At 35.5% G+C, this 22,644-nt stretch overlaps 1 protein-coding gene across 1 annotated transcript; it reads left to right on the top strand.

Annotated features, from left to right (window-relative positions):
- The first annotated feature begins 12,325 nt into the window (after positions 1-12,325).
- On the top strand, positions 12,326-19,387 carry LOC149897845 (uncharacterized). The gene is made up of 2 exons (XM_090115731.1): positions 12,326-12,758; positions 12,886-19,387. The coding sequence occupies exon 2, from the start codon at positions 13,852-13,854 to the stop codon at positions 19,045-19,047; it is 5,196 nt and encodes a 1,731-aa protein (XP_089971857.1). The 5' UTR covers positions 12,326-12,758; positions 12,886-13,851; the 3' UTR covers positions 19,048-19,387.
- The last annotated feature ends 3,257 nt before the right edge of the window (positions 19,388-22,644 follow it).

The raw sequence follows: 22,644 nt of genomic DNA, 5'->3' as shown, positions 1-22,644 counted from the left end.
GCTCGGTCACATATTTATAATTTGTACAATTACCACAGCCTAGACAACTGGATCTAGAGCTAGGGAGATGTAGACCAGACTGAAATTGATTTTTAAAGGCAAATAGACGGAAAAATGAAGGGCAGTATTTAAAAGTACCTACATCTATTATTATGATTTTTATGCTTACTTATATCTTAGGAATTAATTGGTATGATGACCAAATTACTTTACCAAATAGCTCGCTTATGTTACCCCCTAAAAAGCAATTGAAAATTGACTCTAGGTTGTTTTGTTAGCATTTCTACGCTATAAATAATTGAATTGGTAACTAATGCAATAGGATATATTATTATGTAGCTATAGTTAAATACATAGTTATTACTAGCTGTGCCCGCGACTTCGTCCGCGTGGAATAGTGACTGCATAGTAGTTACTACTTAACACACAATTATTGAGTAAACACGTCTTGAAACACGTACTATCATATACAACTAAATTATAAGTACTTACACATTATTATAAAGTTAAGAAATAAAATAAATAATAACACAAAAGAACTGTTAGTAAAATTTATTACTAAACTGAGCTATAAAACTTAGGTACAGAAGAGTTCAAAATTTCCAAGATGTGGTTATTCTCCCGCTCCCATATTCCTTCTACTTTCACAGACTTTCAACTTTTCCCTTTCACCCCTAGTAAATGGCAGAACCGATTTTGATCTAAACCATGTCTAATCATACCTTTATATTATGTACATGTCATATCGTTTGGTACTCCATTTGGATTATTTATCCCTACTATCACCCCTAAGGTGCCCTATATGTAATAAACAGATTAACCAATTTTGATAAAACATGACTAATTGTAATTCACACGTCATTTGATATGCCGCTTGATTATATTATTTGAACACATTCGATTATTCATTCTCACTTTTACCGCTATAAATCAATAAATGGATGAACCGATTTTGATTAAATATGCCTCATCATACTTCTCACGTCAGGTCATGCCCTTTCATTTGATATGCCACTTGGGTATATTATTTGACAACTTTTATTCCCACTTTTATACCTATATCCAATAAATGGATAAACCAATTTTGATAAAATATGTCTTATTGTACTTTACACGTCATGTCTTTCATTAGATTAGTCACTTGAGTATATTTGATAAAATTTATTTATTTATTCCCACTTTTACCCCTATATCAAATAAATGGATGAACCGATTTTGATAACATTGGACTACTTAATTGTTTCTGACAGGTCGTCTTTTTTCATTTGATATATCACTTGGGTATAACAGACAGCATTCGTTTTTCTCATTCCCACTTTTGCCCTACATATAATTATTGGATGAACCGATTTTGATTAAATATGCCTCATTATACTTCTCACGTCAGGTCATGCCCTTTCATTTGATATGCCACTTGGGTATATTCGACAACTTTTATTCCCACTTTTATACCTACATATTATATCCAATAAATGGATGAACCAATTTTGATAAAATATTATGTCTTATTGTACTTTACACATCATGTCTTTCATTAGATACGTCACTTGAGTATATTTGATAAAATTTATTTATTTATTCCCACTTTAACCCCTATATGAAATTAATTGATGAACCAATTTTGATATAATTTGACTTGTTGTTTCTGACAGGTCGTCTTTTTTCATTTGATATATCACTTGGGTATAACAGACAACATTCGTTTTTTTCATTCCCACTTTTACCCCTCTATATAATAAATGGATGAACCGATTTTGATTAAATACCTATGCCTCATTATACTTCTCACGTCAGGTCATGCCCTTTCATTTGATATGCCACTTAGGTATATTTGATAACTTTTATTGCCACTTTTATCCAATAAATGGATGAACCAATTTTGATAAAATTTGTCTTATTGTACTTTACACGTCATGTCTTTCATTAGATACGTCACTTGAGTATATTTGATAAAATTCATTTATTTATTCCCACTTTTACCCCTATATCAAATAAATGGATGAACCGATTTTGATAAAATTTGACTAATTGTTTCTGACATGTCGTCTATTTTCATTTGATATATCACTTGGGTATAACCTACATTAACAAATAACATTCGTTTTTTTCATTCCCACTTACCCCTATCTAATATCTATACATATAATAAATCTGTAGAAGGGTCAATTCTGTACATTGAAAATATTGAAAAAATAAATAGCAGGGGGTGTTACTGGATCGATACCAAACCCAAATATGTGATTAAAATTAGTGTTCTGTCTGTCTGTATGTGAAGACATCACGTGAAAACTAACGGTTCGATTTCGATGAAACTTGGTATAATTATACCTTATTATCCTGGGCGTAAAATAGGATACTTTTTATCCTGGAAAAATACGTAGAAAAAAAAATAATCTTAATTTTTCAGTTTTATCCATAGACGTTGTTCTGTAGAACCGCGAACACACGTTGGGTATTATTATAGGCCTAGCCGTATTTGGGTCCAATAGATATTTATTTATTTTTTTTTTTTTTTATTTATATAAAATAAAAATAAATTTATAAGACGTTATTGTCGGAGTTACTCAAAATGGAGAAATAAACCATCCACGCGAAGACCGACATCCGCGCGGACGGAGTCGCGGGCGGAAGCTAGTAATATAATATAATAAACAACTAATGTAACAAAAAAACGCATCTAATTCGTATTACCCGTTAGCGAGCTACTACGGTGGCACAGACAGACACGCAATACACACATAGCGGTCATAACACCCCTCTTTTTGCGTCGGGGGTTAAAAATATAATACCTACGACATAATTTCAAAGACCTTTTATATAGAAAATTTACCTAGAAGTAACCATAATGCTATTTGTGCAGGTTTTAGACTTATGAGCAAAAATCTAAATAAAGGTCCTTTGACCCCCCCTACTACCCCCTCAGCATAACCACCCCCCCACGCTTGAGGACTTTCGATATGATCATCTGGACATGTCAAGGAATAACTTTAGCGTATAATTTACGTAATAAAGTAATTCATGTATAGAATGCCTTAGCAAATGTTCGCTGTGATTACTTAAATGGTCATAACTTTTTTATTTATGAACCGATTGACATGAAATAAACACTAAATGTTAAATGAAGCTTACCACAATATATTAGTGAAAACCGCATCTAAATCGGATAAGCCGTTTCTGAGATTAGCGTGTTCAAACATACAGACAAACAGACAAACAGACAAACCGACAAACAGACAAACAGACAAAAATTTTTTTAACAACAGTTTTGGGTTTGGGATCGATTTAGTAATAACCCCTGCTAATTTTTTTTTACATATTTTCATTGTACAGACACCACTTTTCTAGAATTTTATTATATGTATTGATGTATTGATTTGTGATGTTCCACTTCACCTTGAATGACAGCATCTGCGCATTAAACCTTACAAAAAGTTATAATTTTATGAATTTTACATTAACTGTCGTTCTTATAAAACTAACCATAAAGGTGTTCCGTGTTAGGTGACTTAACAACCATAGAAACCTTATCTTCAAATAATAGAATGATTACGGTCATTAAATACCTGCCTAAATTAAAAAAAATAATCAAAAAGATGTGTCTACACGTTCGTAAGCCCATTAAATGAAGCCACCGTCAGTGGGCTGCAGTGAGCAGACAAATAAATTCCGCGGCGCGATAAGCGCGGCATAAATCAGAAGGAAACGCCGCAAGCCCGCTAAAAACAGCGCGATTTTCTCACTTGCGGTTAAGTAAGGCATTTTGGGAACACCCTGTGTAGTTGCGCAACGTATATTTATTAATATTTAATTTAATTATTTGACGCTATTTAATGGACACTGGTTGTTAGTTTGCGGCCTTGTTATATTTCCGTTTTTGATATATTGTAGGTACACTTTATATTTAAATATGCATTTCGAATGAGAGCTTTAAATGCAAGTTAGACATTACATATTGTCCGAAGTTTTGGTTTCCCAAGTAAACTGAATCTTAAATTTTAACAATTTTAATTCGATCATTTTTTATAAGGGCCCAAAATCTTAAGCAAACTTCCAAACAAAGTTTTTAGTCAGAAGATTAAAATGTTTGAAAATTAAACACTGAACCAAAAGACAGTCTTTTAGGATAATCTAAGAGGCTTAAAAAGAATTTTCGTATTAAACTCGTAGGCGATATTTTTAAAGATATAATATTTAAAGCGGCGACACGGGCGGCATGAGAAAATTGCAATTTGCTGGTGAGCATTAGAATGCAGCGGGAATTTGTGAATATTGGATAAGAATTTATATTACGTGTAACCTCGCAGGCGCCATAGACAATATAGAACGTAAATGTCAAAATTTTTAAAAAATTTACGCTTGGCGCGCTTTTCTTTTTTTTCGACTTAAAAACGGAATGAACAACGGCGTTTTAAGAAAAGTTTAATTGATGATTAATAAACTAAAGAACACCAAGCAACAGCCATATAGGATACGATCATTGATAGTTTCTAACTTATAAGCATGATAATATCAATTAAAAACAAAGATTTACAATTTTAAACATAGATACTCATATAATTTGTAAAACTTAATGATGAACACGTATAAACGTTTGCGAATTATCTCTAATACAATTATATTAATCAACAATAATTAAAATGGTCCGCGATAATAACAATAATAGCATTTAGATAAAATTGGTAGCGAATAAAACTGATATTCAAACTAATTACTATCGGAAAAAAGCGCGCGCCCGAGGCGTCGATGTGGCCGTTACTCTTTTTAATTTCCACGTTTGACTTTATGTGCCCGATAGCACGCGGCTGGGGACAGGGCCGGATTGGGGGCAGATCTTAGAGCATAGGGCAATGAGTTTATAGTTTATGTAACTTAACATTCAGTTTTAATGATTTATTAGAAGCTGAACACAAGATGTGGTTGTGAGAATTATTTTCTAGCTAAGTTTGAAGAGATACAATTGTATTTATTTGATTTTTATTGTGTTTATTAAAATGAATTTTAACACGTGCGGTACGATGTATGGGTACGATACGAATACGTACGTTCTTTTTAGTAGGATTAAGTTAGATAGAGTGAATCTGTCGTAAATACATTTTGTAAATATTAGCTATTAAATATTGCGTTTCCGGTCCGGTTTTAAGTAAATAAGTAATAAAATCATGAAAAAATGAATAGCATACAAAATATGACATTAGTCTGACGTGTGTTATTTCATTAAAAACTTAGATCATTAAGTAATGGATAACACACGCAGGCGTTTCCCCTTTTGCCGAGGTATAAGATTATTCGAATCGAAAAATCTTATGCTTTCATAAAAACTACTTGCGTAATCGATTACGAACACTCTGCGTATTCGTAAAACATCGAAAGGACGTCTGCGAGTGCTCCGCTAAAAATGCCGTTTTGCACTGTCAAGTCTTGCAGAAGCAATTCAAACATGTCGAATATTAAAAAAGATGGAATAACCTTTCATTTGTGTATATTTTTTTATTTTTTTAACGTACATTTCTAATTAAATGCAATTTCTAATAATCGTCGATGTATCGTTTAGCGATATGATCAAGACAAATAATCGAGTCATGTGTGTACTCGATCATAGATGCGGCCTCACGAGACTATCATGGAAAGAAAATATACAAATTTAATCTTTATGAACTAAGCGATAAAGTTGAATTTACAACGCGATATTGAACCGCACTCCCCACGAGACTATAAAGTGATGTAGCGAGACTATCTTGAAGAGAAAATATACAAATTTAATCTTTATGAACTAAGCGATAAAGTTGAATTTAGAACGCGATATTGAACCGCACTCCCCACGAGACTATAAAGTGATGTAGCGAGACTATCTTGAAGAGAAATTCAAATTTAATCTTTATGAACTTAGTGATAGAGTTGAATTTAAAAACTCGTCGCTTAAAAGGTCGTTAATTTTTACGACTTTCTTAGTGACGGACTGCTTTTAACTTGAACGTCGATAAAAAAATATTTTTCTAAGTATAATTTGAAATGAGATGTGAATTAATCTTTATTATATTAAAATTTTACACAACTGCATAAAAAGGAGTATAATGTTTATTTTGTAAGTCTTGTATATATTTATTAAAATTTACGCTCGGTTACTTTTAACTGGCAGAACATTTTAATGGTACGGAACCCTTCGTGCGCGAGTCCGACTCGCATTTAGCCGTTTTTTTTGTAATGTTAATCTTGTAATTATTCTATTATGTAATCTATACTAATATTATAAAGCTGAAGAGTTTCTTTGTTTGTTTGTTTGTTTGAACGCGCTATTCTCGGGAACTACTGGTCCGATTTGAAAAATTATTTCGGTGTTAGATAGCCCATTTATCGAGGAATATATCATCACGCTACGACCAACAGGAGTGGAGCCACGGGGGTGAAACCGCGCGGAGCAGCTACTTTATTTATATGTATGTACGAATATTGCGTATATTTCAGATTTACAAAAAATCCTGCTTTAAGGCTAGGTGGATTGAATGCTGTGGGAGAAAATCAGAATGGACACCTCGGTACAGAAATAATAAAAATTTCTGGACCGATATTTATTTTATTGAATATAATATGTGATGTGTTGAATAAATACATATTCAAATACAAATAAAATGGCGTTTTATTGTTTTTTCGTATGCATATAATAATGATGAAAACGTTACAAATGACCTGTGTAGTATTTTTTATGAATATAATATTAATGTTATTTCTAATTTCAACAAAATTATTATTTTTGTAATATCGATATGGTTACATCCCTTTAGAGCGATTGTATTATTACGTATATGTATAGAGATTTTTCTGTGTAATCGATGTATGTGTGCAAAAACATGCTAGTCTGTCCATTTTGTAATAGTTTGAGTTTGTAAAGACACAAATTATTTTTGTGAATGTGTGATAGTGTTTCAAAGTGTGAGTTACCCTCCCCGCACCAAAACCGGCAGAAAGTTTAAGTTATAAACAGACGTTCGAATTTGGTACGGACCGCACCGTGACCTTGGTGCGCTCCGGACCATATTCGATCGTGTGTACAGTGGTCCGCCGGACATAATTATTATTATTGACGGTACGGTTGGTTCGATGGTTTTTTCATCCGAACTTGGTGCGGACCGTACCAAATTCGCGCGTGTGGACGGGCGATCGCACCGGACAGCGCATTAGTCATAGACTATATACTTATTACAGCTTTAGTCATAGTTCTACCGCCAAACAAAACGGACGTCGGTCGATCGTTATCAATGGCGATGGCGTCGGATGACGTGGCTAATACTGAAAAAAGATTAATAATATAAATTTTAGAACTCTACAAAGATTTATGATATGACTGCATATGTCTGAATGAATCCCTGTCTTTTAAATATAATTTTGCCCATTCTTTTCTCTTCGTTTTCTTCTTTTCAATGGTTGTAACTTGTACTTGTACTTGTACCAAAAGAAGCCTTGAACTGAGGTCTACATGTGAAAAAAATACAACATTCTAACCACAAATTTATTACGAGAAATAGATTTTCAAGGAATTCGGTTTGACTTTTAATGAGATTACTATGATCAATGCTCGAAATATTCACAAAAAAAGGAGATTAATTTGTATTAATTTGATATTATTGAATTGTCTTATAAATCTAAGATATTTTTTTTGTTCAGTTAATTTATTACATATAAAGATTATGTACCTACATATAATAATATATTGAAATATCGACTATAACTAACGACTAAAACATAAACAAAAACTTGGTAATAGATAGATGATATATATATAATTTTGTTTACTAGGGACAACCCTGACATTCTTTGAAAATCTATATCTCGTAATAACTTCGTGGCTAGAATGTGGTATTTTTGTCACATGTAGAACTCAGTTCAAGGTTTCTTTTGGTACTAAACAGAGCTTCTACTAACGCCTGCATATAATATAAAAAAATAAAAACGAAAATCAGTAAAAATTACAATACTTTCGCCTCTATCGACAATATCGAAAATTTCAAAAAGGGATAATTTGCGCCTTTAATCACTTCATATATTAGCAACGTAATAAATTATCTAGTCACTAGTGTATCTATTTTTTTATACGAATTTATTTAGCTCAGTCGGCCGCGAAAATTCCAATATTTTAAATGTTTTTTTAAAAATCGTAAATTTAATCATAATTTTTAAACAAAGAATATTTTCTTTGTGCGGCAATGCCTGGACGGATAGCCGAAACCAAATGAATATTGAAACTGGAAAGGCGAAGCTGCAAATTAATTAAATGTAATTTTAAATTATCGTGCAAAGATTTTTATTGTATACATTCGCTTTAGAAAATGAAGAGCTATTAAAAGCTGTTTCTTCCAACAGCAAATATAAATGCCAAAAATAAATTTTCTCTATTTAACATTGCTGTTTTAATTATCTCCCGTAAAAAATAACTAAAACTCGTATTTTTGATGCTGTTAACCCTTAAATCCTGGCATCTTAAATACTGGCAACCCTAGGTGCGGTGCGGTCGTGTGGCGAGTCGATCGCACCGCACGAGTACGGTGGTCCGGTCGCACCAGTTCGAACGTCTGTTTATAATTTTAGTTAGAACATTTGCCAGCGTGCTCCATCCATTACTTAATGATCTAAGATTAAAAAAGACTATTCTTAAAATCTCCATACAATACGTACCTATAAAAATACACTAATTTAGGGGCCCCGTTCATTTAATACAGTGGGTCCCTGTAGCTCGTATTGCCTCTGTCCTTGCTCCACTCGGCTACCAGCCCTTATCTATTGCGAATATAGTTTTATGGTTATTCGGATGTTTCCGTAAATACTCCCGCGCTATTCTTTATTGATGCGATTGTTTTTATGACATAATAATTTATTAAAATACTACTAAAATATGACACCAGTTTTGTGAATAAAATGTGTTTCTTTATTATAATATTCATATAATCTGAAAAATAGACGAATACATGCTTGTATAGTACATATTAATACGGTCTATTCTACATTGAACAGAAAAGAAGTACATATATAATTATTAAAAAATATATAACGTGATTATAACTGTGCTTTTAGTTTTTACATATTCGAACGTCTATTTTTTTAATCATATAATTTTTTACAACATATGAACACAATTTATAAACAAACTAGCGACCCGCCCCGGCTTCGCACGGGTGCAATGCTGATACTGAATACACTACAGAAAAACTGTGAACGTTGTATACAAAAACATAGCGGCCCGCTCCGGCTTCGCACGGGTATAAAATAGATAGCCGGGCGGCCGGCCGGTGCCGCCGCAAACGCTACGTCCCGCAATTTTTAAATCTGTAATATCTTCGAAAATATTCATTTAAATCATACGGTGTAAAGGGCCACATAGATCTATATTAAATGCACAATGTATTCAAGGTATTTAATTGGTTAGGGATTAATGCTGTATTGGTTAAAATCGCATCGAAAATTAGACATTATTTGTCGTAAAAAGTAAATGACAAAAAAAAGTTATTGTGGGTTATCCATAAGAGATAGACATATACCATCGCGGACTTTTCTGTAGACCTTTTCAATGTGTATAATACTTAGTACATTATTTTGATAAAATTCGTAGGGTTCAGCCTGCGTTTGCAATGTAAGCGGAAGAAATGTAATTTTTTACGACATCACATTAGAAACCTCAAAAATATCAGTACTTCTCCACTATTTTATGGATGTTTTCTTACATATAAACCTTCCTCTTGAATCACTCTATCTATTAAAAAAAACCGCATCAAAATCCGTTGCGTAGTTTCAAAGATTTAAGCGTACAAAGGGACATAGGGACATAGGGACGGGGAAAGCGACTTCGTTTTATACTATGTAGTGATGATTAAAAATATACCTACAGGCATTTACAGGCCAATATTTCAAAATGTTAACGATGAATAATAGCTACCTACATTTTCTATTAATTTCAAATTTGTTACATTGGAGCTGTGTTAAAGCTAAGAAGAAGAAAAAATAAAACTTTCTGCCATTTTGACAATCACAGAATGACAATTTTTATTTTTAAATTTCAAAAATAGAATACTAATATCCGCCTGACACGCGTGACACGCTTATTATTAGACAAGAACAGTTGCTACGAATAAAACAAAATTGTTTTTCGTTAGTTTTAACCGAGATATTACTGTATTAGTAACTGGTAAAGATTAAACCGTACACCTATATTTATAATTTTAAAATGAATATACATATATCCCTATTACATCTATATTATGAAAAGTTTGTTGTTTGAACGTTAAATCACGTGACACGTACGCATTAGGAACTGCTGAATTGATTTGTAAAAAAAATTAGTGTTAGTATATTCAGAAAGCATACATATTATAACACAAGGCCCTTGGACGCGCCTGTTTGTCTGTTCGCGATAAACTCACAAAATTTACTGCACCGATTTTCAATCTGTTTTCATAATTGGATAGCGATATTCTTGAGCTTGAGTTTTGTACATTATAAATGTTTAAAGCTTTAGTAATCTAAATCTTAGCTTAATCGCTACGACTACTATAATATTACTTGTATATGGCGTAGTAGGTTTTATAACATGACGCGCCAACCAATGAAATACCTAACCTAAAAGAAAAATGTTGCAGAAATGGAAAAAAATATACTGAGCAGACAAACTTGCATGGGTCAGCTAGTTTTAACATGCGCCCTTGGAGAAAAATACAAGCTTTATATTGTCGCAAAAATGAACTTGAAGGGTTCAATAGGGGAGAAAAATTTGTATGGGGAGCGATAACGCAAAATACATAGCTATATATATTATATGCTATGTATGAATATATTATATCATGTAAGTACTTGTTTTATGAAGGAAGAATTTTTGCTTCTATGGAAATAAGCTGATGTTGCTTGACCGAAATCGGAAATCCTCTTTGACATTGGAAATTTTTATATTAGCAGAATTTAAATTAGTTGGGAGTTTAAGAATATTTTTTTGTTTTTCTCACTAAATATTTGAAGAGAATTTCTAAACTGAATACCTTACATACATAAGTTTTTTTTTCAATTATGGCAATAAGCGAAGACTGCAGTTTGCCAGTGTCAAGTTGAAAAGTGAAAACACATCAATTGATAATTCACATAACAAGCTCTTAGTAAATTCGGTTTTGTTTAAAATTCAAATTTGGAACGAAATTCGAATTTGGAATTCGAAATTCAAAAGCTACATAAGTAGTGTTCATTTATAAGCGGGGTCACATAGAAATCAAATGTTTAAGCAAAGTGCACACGAGGCTGAATCATTTAACCGTTCTGTTCTCAGCCTAATATAATTTACGGAGCCGGATTTTGAGACTCCTAGTTGTGCTATATTAGATTTAGTATTCTCTGATTATCGTATAGAGTAGCTGCATGTAGAGATTGCAAAAAAAATTATTTCATCTAGAAATTCGAATACGATTTGTTTTATGCGTTCATATAAATTTCTTTAAACGGGTAAAATCAAATTTGGGGGATTTAAAAATTCATACAATGAGCGTAGCAAGGGACTACGACGTTTACAACAGAACGGCTACGAAACGTACGAAAATTACATAATTGACAAAGGTAGTGTAATTCTAACAGCTAACTGAACGACAATTATGATAGAAAAATGCAGTAAATATTGTTTTAACTTTCATATGTTATTAACTCAAATATATGAGCAACAAAACACGTAAAATATATGTTTCATAATTAGTTGATCCTTATCATACATTAGATTCCTATATATTTAAAACTTGAAAGATATAGCCATACACCAATGACCAATGTAATTGTTTGTAAATAAACATACTTATATATTTATTGGCAGTCTCTATGCAAAGTTACTCTGCGCTATAAAACTACGCCCGCCTAGCTGCAATATCAGAGAGCGCACTTTACATACTACGGCTAAGGCGGTTTACATACGAAGCATGTACACGCGTAGCTTTAGTTGCACTTTAGCACTAAAGATTTGATTTGATTGAGATTGATTTGATTGGATTGAGATAACTTGCGCTTACGCATGATTTATTGTGTATATAATTATTGTAAGATTACTAGCTGATATGTGACATTTATATGTACGTACATGTTTTAAGATCCATTCATTGTATATAATATGTTCTTAAATAAATTGTTGGTATTTAATTTATAGTATTATTTTATGACACCTTTTCCTAACAACACTTCATACACACACCGTCCGTAATTAGTGATATTTACAATGAAATATTAAGACTGGCATTATATATTATAACTTTTAAATGTAATTTTTATAAAGTTCAGCTCTTTCACATTTCAACATATTTTTTAGGGAACAGTGTCTAAACCGTTGGTTTAATAGTATAAGTTTTAGTATTGTTTAGTTCCATCATTCGATAATAGATGACGCTAGTTGTAGAAGCCGTGTTTTTAAATCGCGCTTATGTTATTCTTTTGTAATTAGATATAAGCAAAATGGTACTGTAGTTCCGCATCCTCCGCAAATATACGGTCAGAGCGTTTTTGTGTGTTTTATTTCCGACTCTGGCTAGTGTGTACTACATTGCTGGTGGTACAAATAACATTTGGTCCTGCGAGCCGAATATTGGAGACCAGGTGGTGACGTCAGCGGCCATTGGAGGGAGCGAGAGGGAGAGCAGCCGGGACGCCAGCAGCCATCGGAGGGAGCGAGAGAGAAGCAACCGGGACGTCATCGGCCAGCGGAGCGAGCGAGAGGGAGAAGAACCGTGACGTCAGCGGCCTGCGGAGCGAGCGAGGTACAACAACCGTGACGTCATCGGCCAGCGGAGCGAGCGAGAGGGAGAAGAACCGTGACGTCAGCGGCCTGCGGAGTGAGCGAGAGGGAGAAGAACCGTGACGTCAGCGGCCTGCGGAGCGAGCGAGAGGGAGACAACCGTGACGTCATCGGCCAGCGGAGCGAGCGAGAGGGAGACAACCGGGACGTCAGCGGCCAGCGGAGCGAGCGAGAGGGAGAAGATCCGTGACGTCAGCGGCCTGCGGAGTGAGCGAGAAGGCGACAACCGTGACGTCAGCGGCCTGCGGAGTGAGCGAGAGTACAACAACCGTGACGTCATCGGCCAGCGGAGCGAGCGAGAGGGAGAAGAACCGTGACGTCAGCGGCCTGCGGAGCGAGCGAGAGGGAGAAGAACCGTGACGTCAGCGGCCTGCGGAGTGAGCGAGAGGGCGACATCCGTGACGTCAGCGGCCTGCGGAGTGAGCGAGAGGGCGACAACCGTGACGTCAGCGGCCAGCGGAGCGAGCGAGAGGGAGAAGAACCGTGACGTCAGCGGCCTGCGGAGTGAGCGAGAGGGCGACAACCGTGACGTCAGCGGCGAGCGGAGCGAGCGAGAGGGAGAACATCCGGGACGTCAGCGGCCAGTGGAGCGAGCGAGAGGGAGAACATCCGTGACGTCAACCGACTCCGGAGTACAGGTGCGAGGGAGAAGGACTACCAGTGAAGTGAAACGTGAGTACTTTGAAGTTCAATTATACAAAATTGGACCTTAAGTCCAAGAAGATAAAGTGAAGTGACGGGGAATCCATGCCCAAATTAAATTAAAGTAACTTTAAAACACTTAGAAAAATTTTCATTGTTTACATAGACTTAGAATATTTTCAATGTTTACATTGACTTAGTTTTTGTTCGTTGTATTGAATAGACACTTGTAAAATTTTGTAAAAGAATTTACCACTTATAATATTTTAGAGTTGAGGAGACAGTTGGTACATGTGAGTTAGTTTTTGTTTTATGCAATTTAAATATTAAGTTAAATTTATTTATTTCAAATAAGTTTGAGAATATAAAGTCTATTTATCTTATTGTTGTTCGGAAGTCTCTAAAATATTATAATGGAAGCATTTAATAGAATTCAAGAAAATAGTAAAGAGCTTATCTCTAAAGGTAGAGTCAATTTTAAAAAATCCCCTAAGGAAAGAATTACTGTTTCGTATGTTGAAACTCGTTTGGAATCTTTAGAAAATCAGTGGCAATCATTTTGCGATACTCATCGCCAAATTATTAGCGAGATATCTAAGAGGGAGTTAGACTCTTCTAGCTATATTAAAAATTGTGTATATGATGAGACCGAAGTACTATATGTAGATTACAAAACTGAATTGAAAGATGCTTTGATTGAATTAAAGGGTAATAGTCGGTCCGGGGTAAAGTCAAGTGATTCCAGCGAGTATCAAGAAAAATGTGTCATAAAATTACCAGAAATTTCTTTACCTAAATTTTCAGGAAAATACACAGAATGGCCTACCTTTAGAGATCTTTTTGTATCATTGATACACAATAACCATAAATTAGATGATGTACAAAAACTACATTATTTAAAAGGTCATTTATTGGGTGAACCGGAACAGCTCCTAAGGCATACAGCAATAACCGATAAAAACTACACCGCTTCCTGGACGCAGCTAGTCAACCGTTATGACAACAAAAAGTATTTGTCAAACAATATCCTTAAACGTTTGATGAGTCTAAAAGTATTACATCATGAATCGTCATCGGCGATAAGAGAATTATTAGATAGTATGAACGAATGCTTAAGTGCTCTAAGAAACCTAGGAATTGATATTACTAGCTGGGACACAATCGTTATTTATATAATGAGTCACAAATTGGACCCTGAGTCCAGGAAGCAGTGGGAGTCCAAGGCAAATGATTGCGAAGACCTACCAACCTTGACTCTATTTAGAGAATTTTTGGAGCATAAGTTTAGGTCATTAGAGTTTTTAGACACTAAGTCAGCAAACGTAAAAAACCCTCGTTCTAGTCCCAAAGTACTTTATGTGAACAATACTTTGACGGATAGTGTTGAATCTGGTCAGTCTTATGTGGCGAAGTGTCCGTATTGCAAAGGGGCAACTCATAAATTATATAATTGTAAGGAGTTTGCGAAGTCGGACTATGATGTGAGACATAAATTTGTACAAAATAGTCGCTTATGTTTTAATTGTTTTGGTAGCAACCACTCCGTATTTTCATGTCGCCAATCCACCAGATGTAAGGTTTGTAAGCGTAAACATAATTCATTGCTTCACCCCGAAGAATCTAAAAATGTTGAGTCCCATCAAAAGAATGTGGTTGTTTCTTCAGCAACCACATCTGAACGCGATGTTGTTACGTGTTTTTCGAATGTCCGTAGTCAAGTTCTTTTGGCTACTGCAGTTGTGGAAGCGGAGTCGAATACAGGTAAGGCTAACTTTAATTTGCGATGCTTATTGGATCAAGGCTCAATGGTTTCTCTCATCACAGAATCCACGGTTCAAGCTCTTGGGCTAAAGAAAATTCCAAATAAGGTTCGTATTTCTGGAGTAGGAGGTCAGGAAGATTCTTTAGCGTCAAGATCTATGGTTGAAGTAAAAATCAGATCAATTTATAATCCCAAGTTTACCATGGTCGTTCAAGCGCACGTTCTCGGTAAGCTTACATCGTTTCTTCCATCAAGGAGAGTCAATCTGCGGTTGTGGCCAGAGCTTTCACACTTGCAATTGGCTGATCCAAAATATGAAGTCCCAAACAAAATTGATTTGTTGCTTGGTGCGGAGGTGTATGCCCAGGTACTGGAGGACGGCATGATAAAGGGTCCCCCTGGATGTCCGTTAGCACAGAAAACGCAATTAGGGTGGATATTATCTGGGCACATTCAATCAGAAATGTTAGATTCTGGAACGCACCAACAACCGAGAGTGATCGTCAGCATGCACGCTGGATGCAATGAAGATGAACTACTAAAAAGGTTCTGGGAAATAGAAGCAGAGCCATGTTTGGCAAGCAATAAAATAATGACAATCGAAGAAAAGGCGTGTGAAGAGATTTTTGAGAGGACAACTAAGAGAGACAAGGAGGGAAGATATATTGTTAACTTACCTTTCCGCCCCGAAGTAAAGCATGAATTTGGAGATACACGAAGTGTAGCGGTGCAAAGGCTAAAGAGTTTAGAGAAAAGATTTAAGAACACCGAACTCAAGAATAATTATTCGCAAGTGTTGAAGGAATATTTATTGCTGGGTCATATGGAAAAAGTACAGGAAGACTCGGAAGAGACGCGGAGACGTTCGGTATGGTTACCGCATCATGCAGTAGTCAGACCAGACAAAAGCACTACTAAGACGCGAGTAGTATTCAATGCGTCAGATAGAAGTGCTAATGGTATGTCGTTAAATGATGCCCTGATGGTTGGCCCAAGACTACAACCAGAATTACGTCATATAATCATGAGATGGCGTCTCCACCCGATATGCCTAATAGCCGACATCATAAAGATGTATAGGCAAGTAAAGCTGAAAAGGGAGCATACAGATTATCACCGAATCGTGTGGAGAGATGACAACAACGAAATCCAAGATTATCGTCTACTTACCGTTACCTTTGGCACTTCCAGTGCGCCTTATTTAGCGGTCAAGGCTCTCCAACAGCTTGCAGTCGATGAGGGTGGGAGCTATCCACTAGCTGCTGCAAGACTAAAAACGGACTTTTACATGGATGATCTGTTAACCGGGTGTGATTCTGAAAAAGAAGCATTACGATTATATGAAGAAATGACTGAATTGTTAAGTAAAGGAGGTTTTAGGCTACAGAAATGGAGTAGTAATAGCATGGAGGTGATGGAAGGTTTTGAAGGAAATATAGAACAGGACAGGGAACTTAAGGAGGATGACGTGACTAAAGTAGTAGGTCTCTTTTGGAAACGCCGTACCGATGACTTTAGTTATAGAGTTCAGTTTTTATCAGCGTCGCTTCCTGCAACCAAAAGAGAAATTATAGCAGAAATTTGTCGACTGTACGATCCGCTTGGTTGGATCGCTCCATGCATCATCACTGCAAAAATATTCATACAAAAATTATGGATGACTGGATTTGGATGGGATGATAGATTACCGTCTGAACTTATTAGTGAATGGATAACTTACCGGGAGGAATTATTTCAGCTAACAAATTTCCAAATACCGCGATGGGTGCAAACACGAAGCAAAGATACAGTTGTGGAGTTACATGGGTTTAGTGACGCTTCACATGCCGCCTATGCTGCTGTGGTTTATATTCGTTGCGTTTCTGAAGATAAACAAATTAAAACTCACCTGGTAGCGGCAAAAACTAAAGTTGCCCCGATCAAGCAAATCTCCATACCTCGACTGGAACTCTGCGGTGCGGTGTTGGTAACTAAATTGTTAGTTGAAGTAGCTGAAGTTTTGAACATACCAATTTCACAGTTGCATGCTTGGACGGATTCCACCATCGTCCTAGCGTGGCTTAGTGACCATCCCAGTCGGTGGAAAACATTCATAGCCAACCGGACTTCTGAAATTCTAAATCATTTAGAACCTTGTAAGTGGTCGTATATACAGTCCAAAGAAAATCCCGCTGACTGCGCGTCTCGTGGAATACTACCTTCTGAGCTAGTTGAGAATAATTTGTGGAAGTATGGTCCGGATTGGTTAAGTAAGATTGATATTCCGTATGGTAAACCACTTTCCATATGCACTAAAACTGACCTGGAAGAAAGAAAGATTAAAGTACATGCTACAACTAAGGAGAACTGTGAAGATATAGATATATTTTTAAAATTTTCATCTTTTACGAAGCTGGTGAGAGTAGTCGCATACTGCAGAAGATTCCTGAAATTGAAGGATCCCGTTGAAACTCGTCCGAAATTTCTACCTTACCTTTCAGCTGAAGAGCTCCGAGATGCCACCATGTGTTGTATCCGTCAGCATCAGCTTACTTGGTACCCTGAAGAAATGAAGAATCTGAAACATAAAAACATCATTAAAAAGAGTAAAATTGACAATTTAAATCCATTAATAGATGAATTAGGAATTATGAGGGTCGGAGGAAGAATGGAAAATTCTTGCCTGAAGGATGGCAGCAAGCATCCGATAATTGTAAACGGTGACTCCTGCTTGGCGAAGTTGATTATAGCCGATGCCCACGCCAAAACCATGCACGGAGGTCCCCAGTTGACCATTAACTACATACGTTCGACGTATTGGATCACCAAATTGAAAAATCTAGTACGATTTAATATACACAAATGCGTTTCATGCGTAAGAAACGCGGCGAAGTTTCGAACTCAATTGATGGGCCAGCTGCCTGCCTGCCGAGTCACCCCTCGAAAACCTTTTTTATACTCCGGTGTTGATTACGCTGGTCCCATTAATATTCGCGTTTCGAAGGGTCGTGGCCATAAATCCTATAAAGGATATATTTGTCTCTTTGTTTGCATGGCCACAAGAGCCGTTCATATAGAAGCAGTTTCCGATCTTACTTCAGAAGGTTTTTTGGCAGCTTTCAAACGTTTTGTTGCTAGACGAGGCCGTTGTATTCAGTTGTGGAGTGACAACGGCACCAATTTTGTAGGTGCTTCTAAGGAGTTGCGGAATTTGTTTGCAAATGAGAAATCCCAACTGCCCGTTGACATTGCATCATCATTGGCTAACAATGGTACAGAGTGGCGCTTTATTCCTCCTCATGCTCCAAATTTCGGTGGAGTGTGGGAAGCAGGCATAAAGAGCACTAAACATCATCTGCGTCGCGTAATCGGCGATTCTACTCTTACTTTTGAAGAGCTGGCGACGGTCTTGGTACAAATTGAGGCGTGTCTCAATTCGCGACCTTTGTCCGTAGCTAGCTCCGACTCAGGTGATCCCAACCCGTTAACACCGGGTCATTTTTTAATAGGGGAGCCGTTGATCGTGGCTCCGGATAATAATTTTGAATACGAGAAAATTTCCAATTTGCGTCGTTGGCAGTTAACCCAAAGGATGGTGCAGCATTTTTGGAAGCGTTGGTCCCAAGAGTGTCTAACCCAATTTTTTCAAAGGTACAAATGGAAAGGCAAGGTCCCCGACATCAAGGTAGGAGACGTGGTCTTAGTGAAGGAGGACAATTTGCCTCCTGCGAAATGGATGTACGGATTGGTGGTTGAATTACATCCGGGTAAGGATAAGGTGACACGTGTTGTCACGTTGAGATATAGGGGTTCTCACATACAAAGACCGACTTCGAAACTATGTGTGTTGCCCGTTAGAGAAACATAAATGTAAAAAAGAAAATATATATGTATTATGTTAGACGTAAGTAAAGAATAAGTATTAGTTTAAAGAAATGTATTTGCTTCTATGTATTGCTGTATCTTTTTGCAAAGTTGTATTTTTTTTTGTATTGTGAAGGACTATTCGTCCTTGGCGGGCGGTATGTCTAAACCGTTGGTTTAATAGTATAAGTTTTAGTATTGTTTAGTTCCATCATTCGATAATAGATGACGCTAGTTGTAGAAGCCGTGTTTTTAAATCGCGCTTATGTTATTCTTTTGTAATTAGATATAAGCAAAATGGTACTGTAGTTCCGCATCCTCCGCAAATATACGGTCAGAGCGTTTTTGTGTGTTTTATTTCCGACTCTGGCTAGTGTGTACTACATTGCTGGTGGTACACATAACAAACAGCTATAGCTCATTCAATTGCTTTAGAATCTATATTAATGAAGATATTATATTGGTTTATTAACCAGAAGTATATTAACAATATAGAAAATAAAAATGATATTGTGTAAGTAGAACACATTTATTTATAAACAATTTACAACACGCACTTATTAAGATATGGTAGAAGAATAAAGAGATAACTAGACCATCTCCATACATATGTATCCATTTGATAACGCGTTTCAACCGCCGCGTGTCCCTCGCCTCCCCCTAAACAGCCTAAAACACTAATCAGCTAGAAATAAATTATCACAGTGTGTACGGTTCATGCAATTGCTTAAGCCTGCGCATTTTGGATACCATCGTATAATCTTCGAGATTTCGGGTATAAAAGTGCAAGAATTAATTAAAGAATAAGCGCTGGATTAATATAATACGTTTTTATTTGTTTTACCCTGGATTTGGAGACTCTATTGCTTTTTATGTCTGCACCTTTTATACTGAATTTAAGATGCATATACATATAATGAAGGTACCACGGGCGAAGCCGGGGCGGACCGCTAGTTTTTCTATAAATTACAGAAGTGAATACAATCTTGTTAGTATCAGGGAAAGCAGATAAACACAAATAAGTAGATTTTCATGTTTTTTTTTATAAATCTATGTTTACCGTAGCTTTGTACCGACTCATCAATTTCCTTAATAATTTTTTGTGGTTTATTTCGATATTTTATACAGTTATTTATAGTTATTCTGCTATTCGGGGCGGAGAAAAATCCAACAAATCAAAGATAATAAAAATCTGTCCAGCCGTTTTTGATTTATAAATGGTGTAAATATCCAGACATTCTTTTATATTATATAGATGTATAGATTGTCTGTGATTTCGTAGTTTCTATGTATTTTCCTTCTTCACAACAATGGATGTAACGTGTACCTAAGGCTTTTGTGTGTTTGTTACATCGTAGCTCTCAAACGTATAATCTGCTTTGGATGGTTTCTAAATGTATTATCGGTATGGGTCAATGCAATATTGTAATTTTCTTTTACCGTCTCTTTTAATTAAAGTAAAAAAAAAATAGAAGAAAAACCTTGTTTATTTTCCCGCCTTGTAAAATTTGCCGCTCTATGCATTAGTAAGTACCTACCCGGTTCCGGCTGCCTTTACGTCTGAAAACATAAGGCTTGGTAGGTATGTATGTATTTACATATGTATTAGTTAGTAGCCCTTAATAAATATTTTTTAATAATATACCTACATATCGTCTTGCCTATGTATTTTTATGTACACTACATTAAAATGATGGTCCGATTTACCAGGAAAAATTTAGTTTAAAAATGAATTAGATTTTCTCTCAAAAAAATCTTTAATGATCTAAGAAAAAATCCAAATTAATGCGAACGAAGCTACGGATATTAACTAGTATCTTTCATTAGCAAGTAATGTAAACAACAACATACGTGTATGTTTACGTTTATGTATGTTATCGTTTATGTTTACGTGTACCTTTCCATGTAGGTAAAACGATATTTTATTTAAAAATCTTCTTTTTTATATATAAAAATGAATCGCAAAATGTGTTGGTAAGCGCATAACTCGAGAACGGCTGAACCGATTTCGATAATTCTTTTTTTATTATATTCCTTGAAGTACGAGGATGGTTCTTATGTAGAGAAAACGTAAATATTATGTACCACGGGCGAAGCCGGGGCGGACCGCTAGTACAAAATAAAAAAGCTCTAGGAGAAATATTTTTTCAAATAAACAAAGCACTCTATTAACAATTTAACTCGATAGATTGAGAGAATAGCCCATAAATCACGTTTAAATCACTTATACAGTATTTATTTACGATAAATGGCGCATAAATACATAGCTTTTTATTAAAAGCTCTATAAAAATTCACAAAACATAGAGGTGGCTACGATAGAGATTTCGTATAATAAATACAATAAATAGCTTTATAACGTAACTAATTATAATAAAACAAATAATTTGGAAAATCCAAAAGTGCACGCCTCATAATTTTTTTTTAATAAATATTTATTAATTATTATTTTTGTTTATTTAATAACAATTAAACCACATCGAATCAGACCCTGAAAAATGAAAGGGTTCTATTCCTGAGCATACTCAAGCGTAAGAGAAAAAAAAAGACTCGATTAGTAAAGTATTTCGGTCGCTATCGTGTTAACAAGAAAAAGGATCCGCACATACAGACACACGGACGTCCAAGACAGAACTTTTTTAAACTGTTTTTTAACTAGTTTAAATAACAAAAATGACATCAAAAATATCATGAACGTTAAAAATAGTGTTTTTTCTTAATATGTGTGTGTATGTATTATCTTACAAGTGCAATGTATGATACATAAAGACATTTTAAGTTTGAAAAATCAGATGTTTTGCGCGAAGTGACAGTAGTACCCACCTCAACGCTTCGCTTATGAGGCGTGCAATAGCAAATGCTCTTACTCCGATAGCAATTTTTCATGGCAAAATAAAAAAATATATATAGAGCAATATATTATATATAGCTTATTAACTCTGATATATTTTTGCACAACAATAGTAAACAAAGGATATAATATAAAGTATATAATATAATATAATATAATATAAACATTAAAAAAGAATAGTGTCCACTAACTGAATATAATATAGAAGATTCTTAAACATGCCAAAGAAAACCGTCGAAAAAATGCGCCCAAATCTACGCCGTTCCGCCCAAGATGTGTTTTTACGCACACATTTATGACGAGTCAGCTGTAAACGCACACACGCATACAGAACCTTACCACGTCGAAATAGGAACTACAATATTCAAATGGAAGTTCGATAAATTAGGATATTTCAAAAGTCGAATACAATACTTGAGGAGCGGGAAAGTATTCCAAATTGGAACTTATATGCGTAGCATAGAGTATAAGTTGTTTTGAATTTGTAAAATAGATACGTCACAGAGTAGGAAATGAAAGAGCTTTCCGAGTGACGCCGAACGCGTACCGATCCGGACCGAGCGGCGCCGAGACGCAGCGAGCACCGCGAATGCATTACAACGTGCTCGCTAGGGTTGATGAGCCGGAAAATCTGGCGTGATTATTTAGTCAATTAATTAATTAATACTAATTGTTTTGTACTTTTTTGTTTGTAGTATTTCCAAGACGTGTACTGAGTAGTTATGATAGTGACCTAATATATTGTTACATA

Source organism: Colias eurytheme, chromosome 24 (assembly GCF_061535395.1).
Source record: "Colias eurytheme isolate Ceu_HAF_F1 chromosome 24, ilColEury1 Martin Lab GWU primary, whole genome shotgun sequence".
NCBI classification, from domain to species: Eukaryota; Metazoa; Arthropoda; class Insecta; order Lepidoptera; family Pieridae; genus Colias; species Colias eurytheme.
The sequence above is the reverse complement of the archived record's forward strand: the minus strand, read 5'-3'. Positions and strand labels throughout refer to the sequence as shown.

What these genes read in the sequence shown, in the direction of transcription:
- LOC149897845 (XM_090115731.1), top strand. Translation starts at nt 13,852, where the DNA reads ATGGAAGCATTTAATAGAATTCAAGAAAATAGTAAAGAGCTTATCTCT.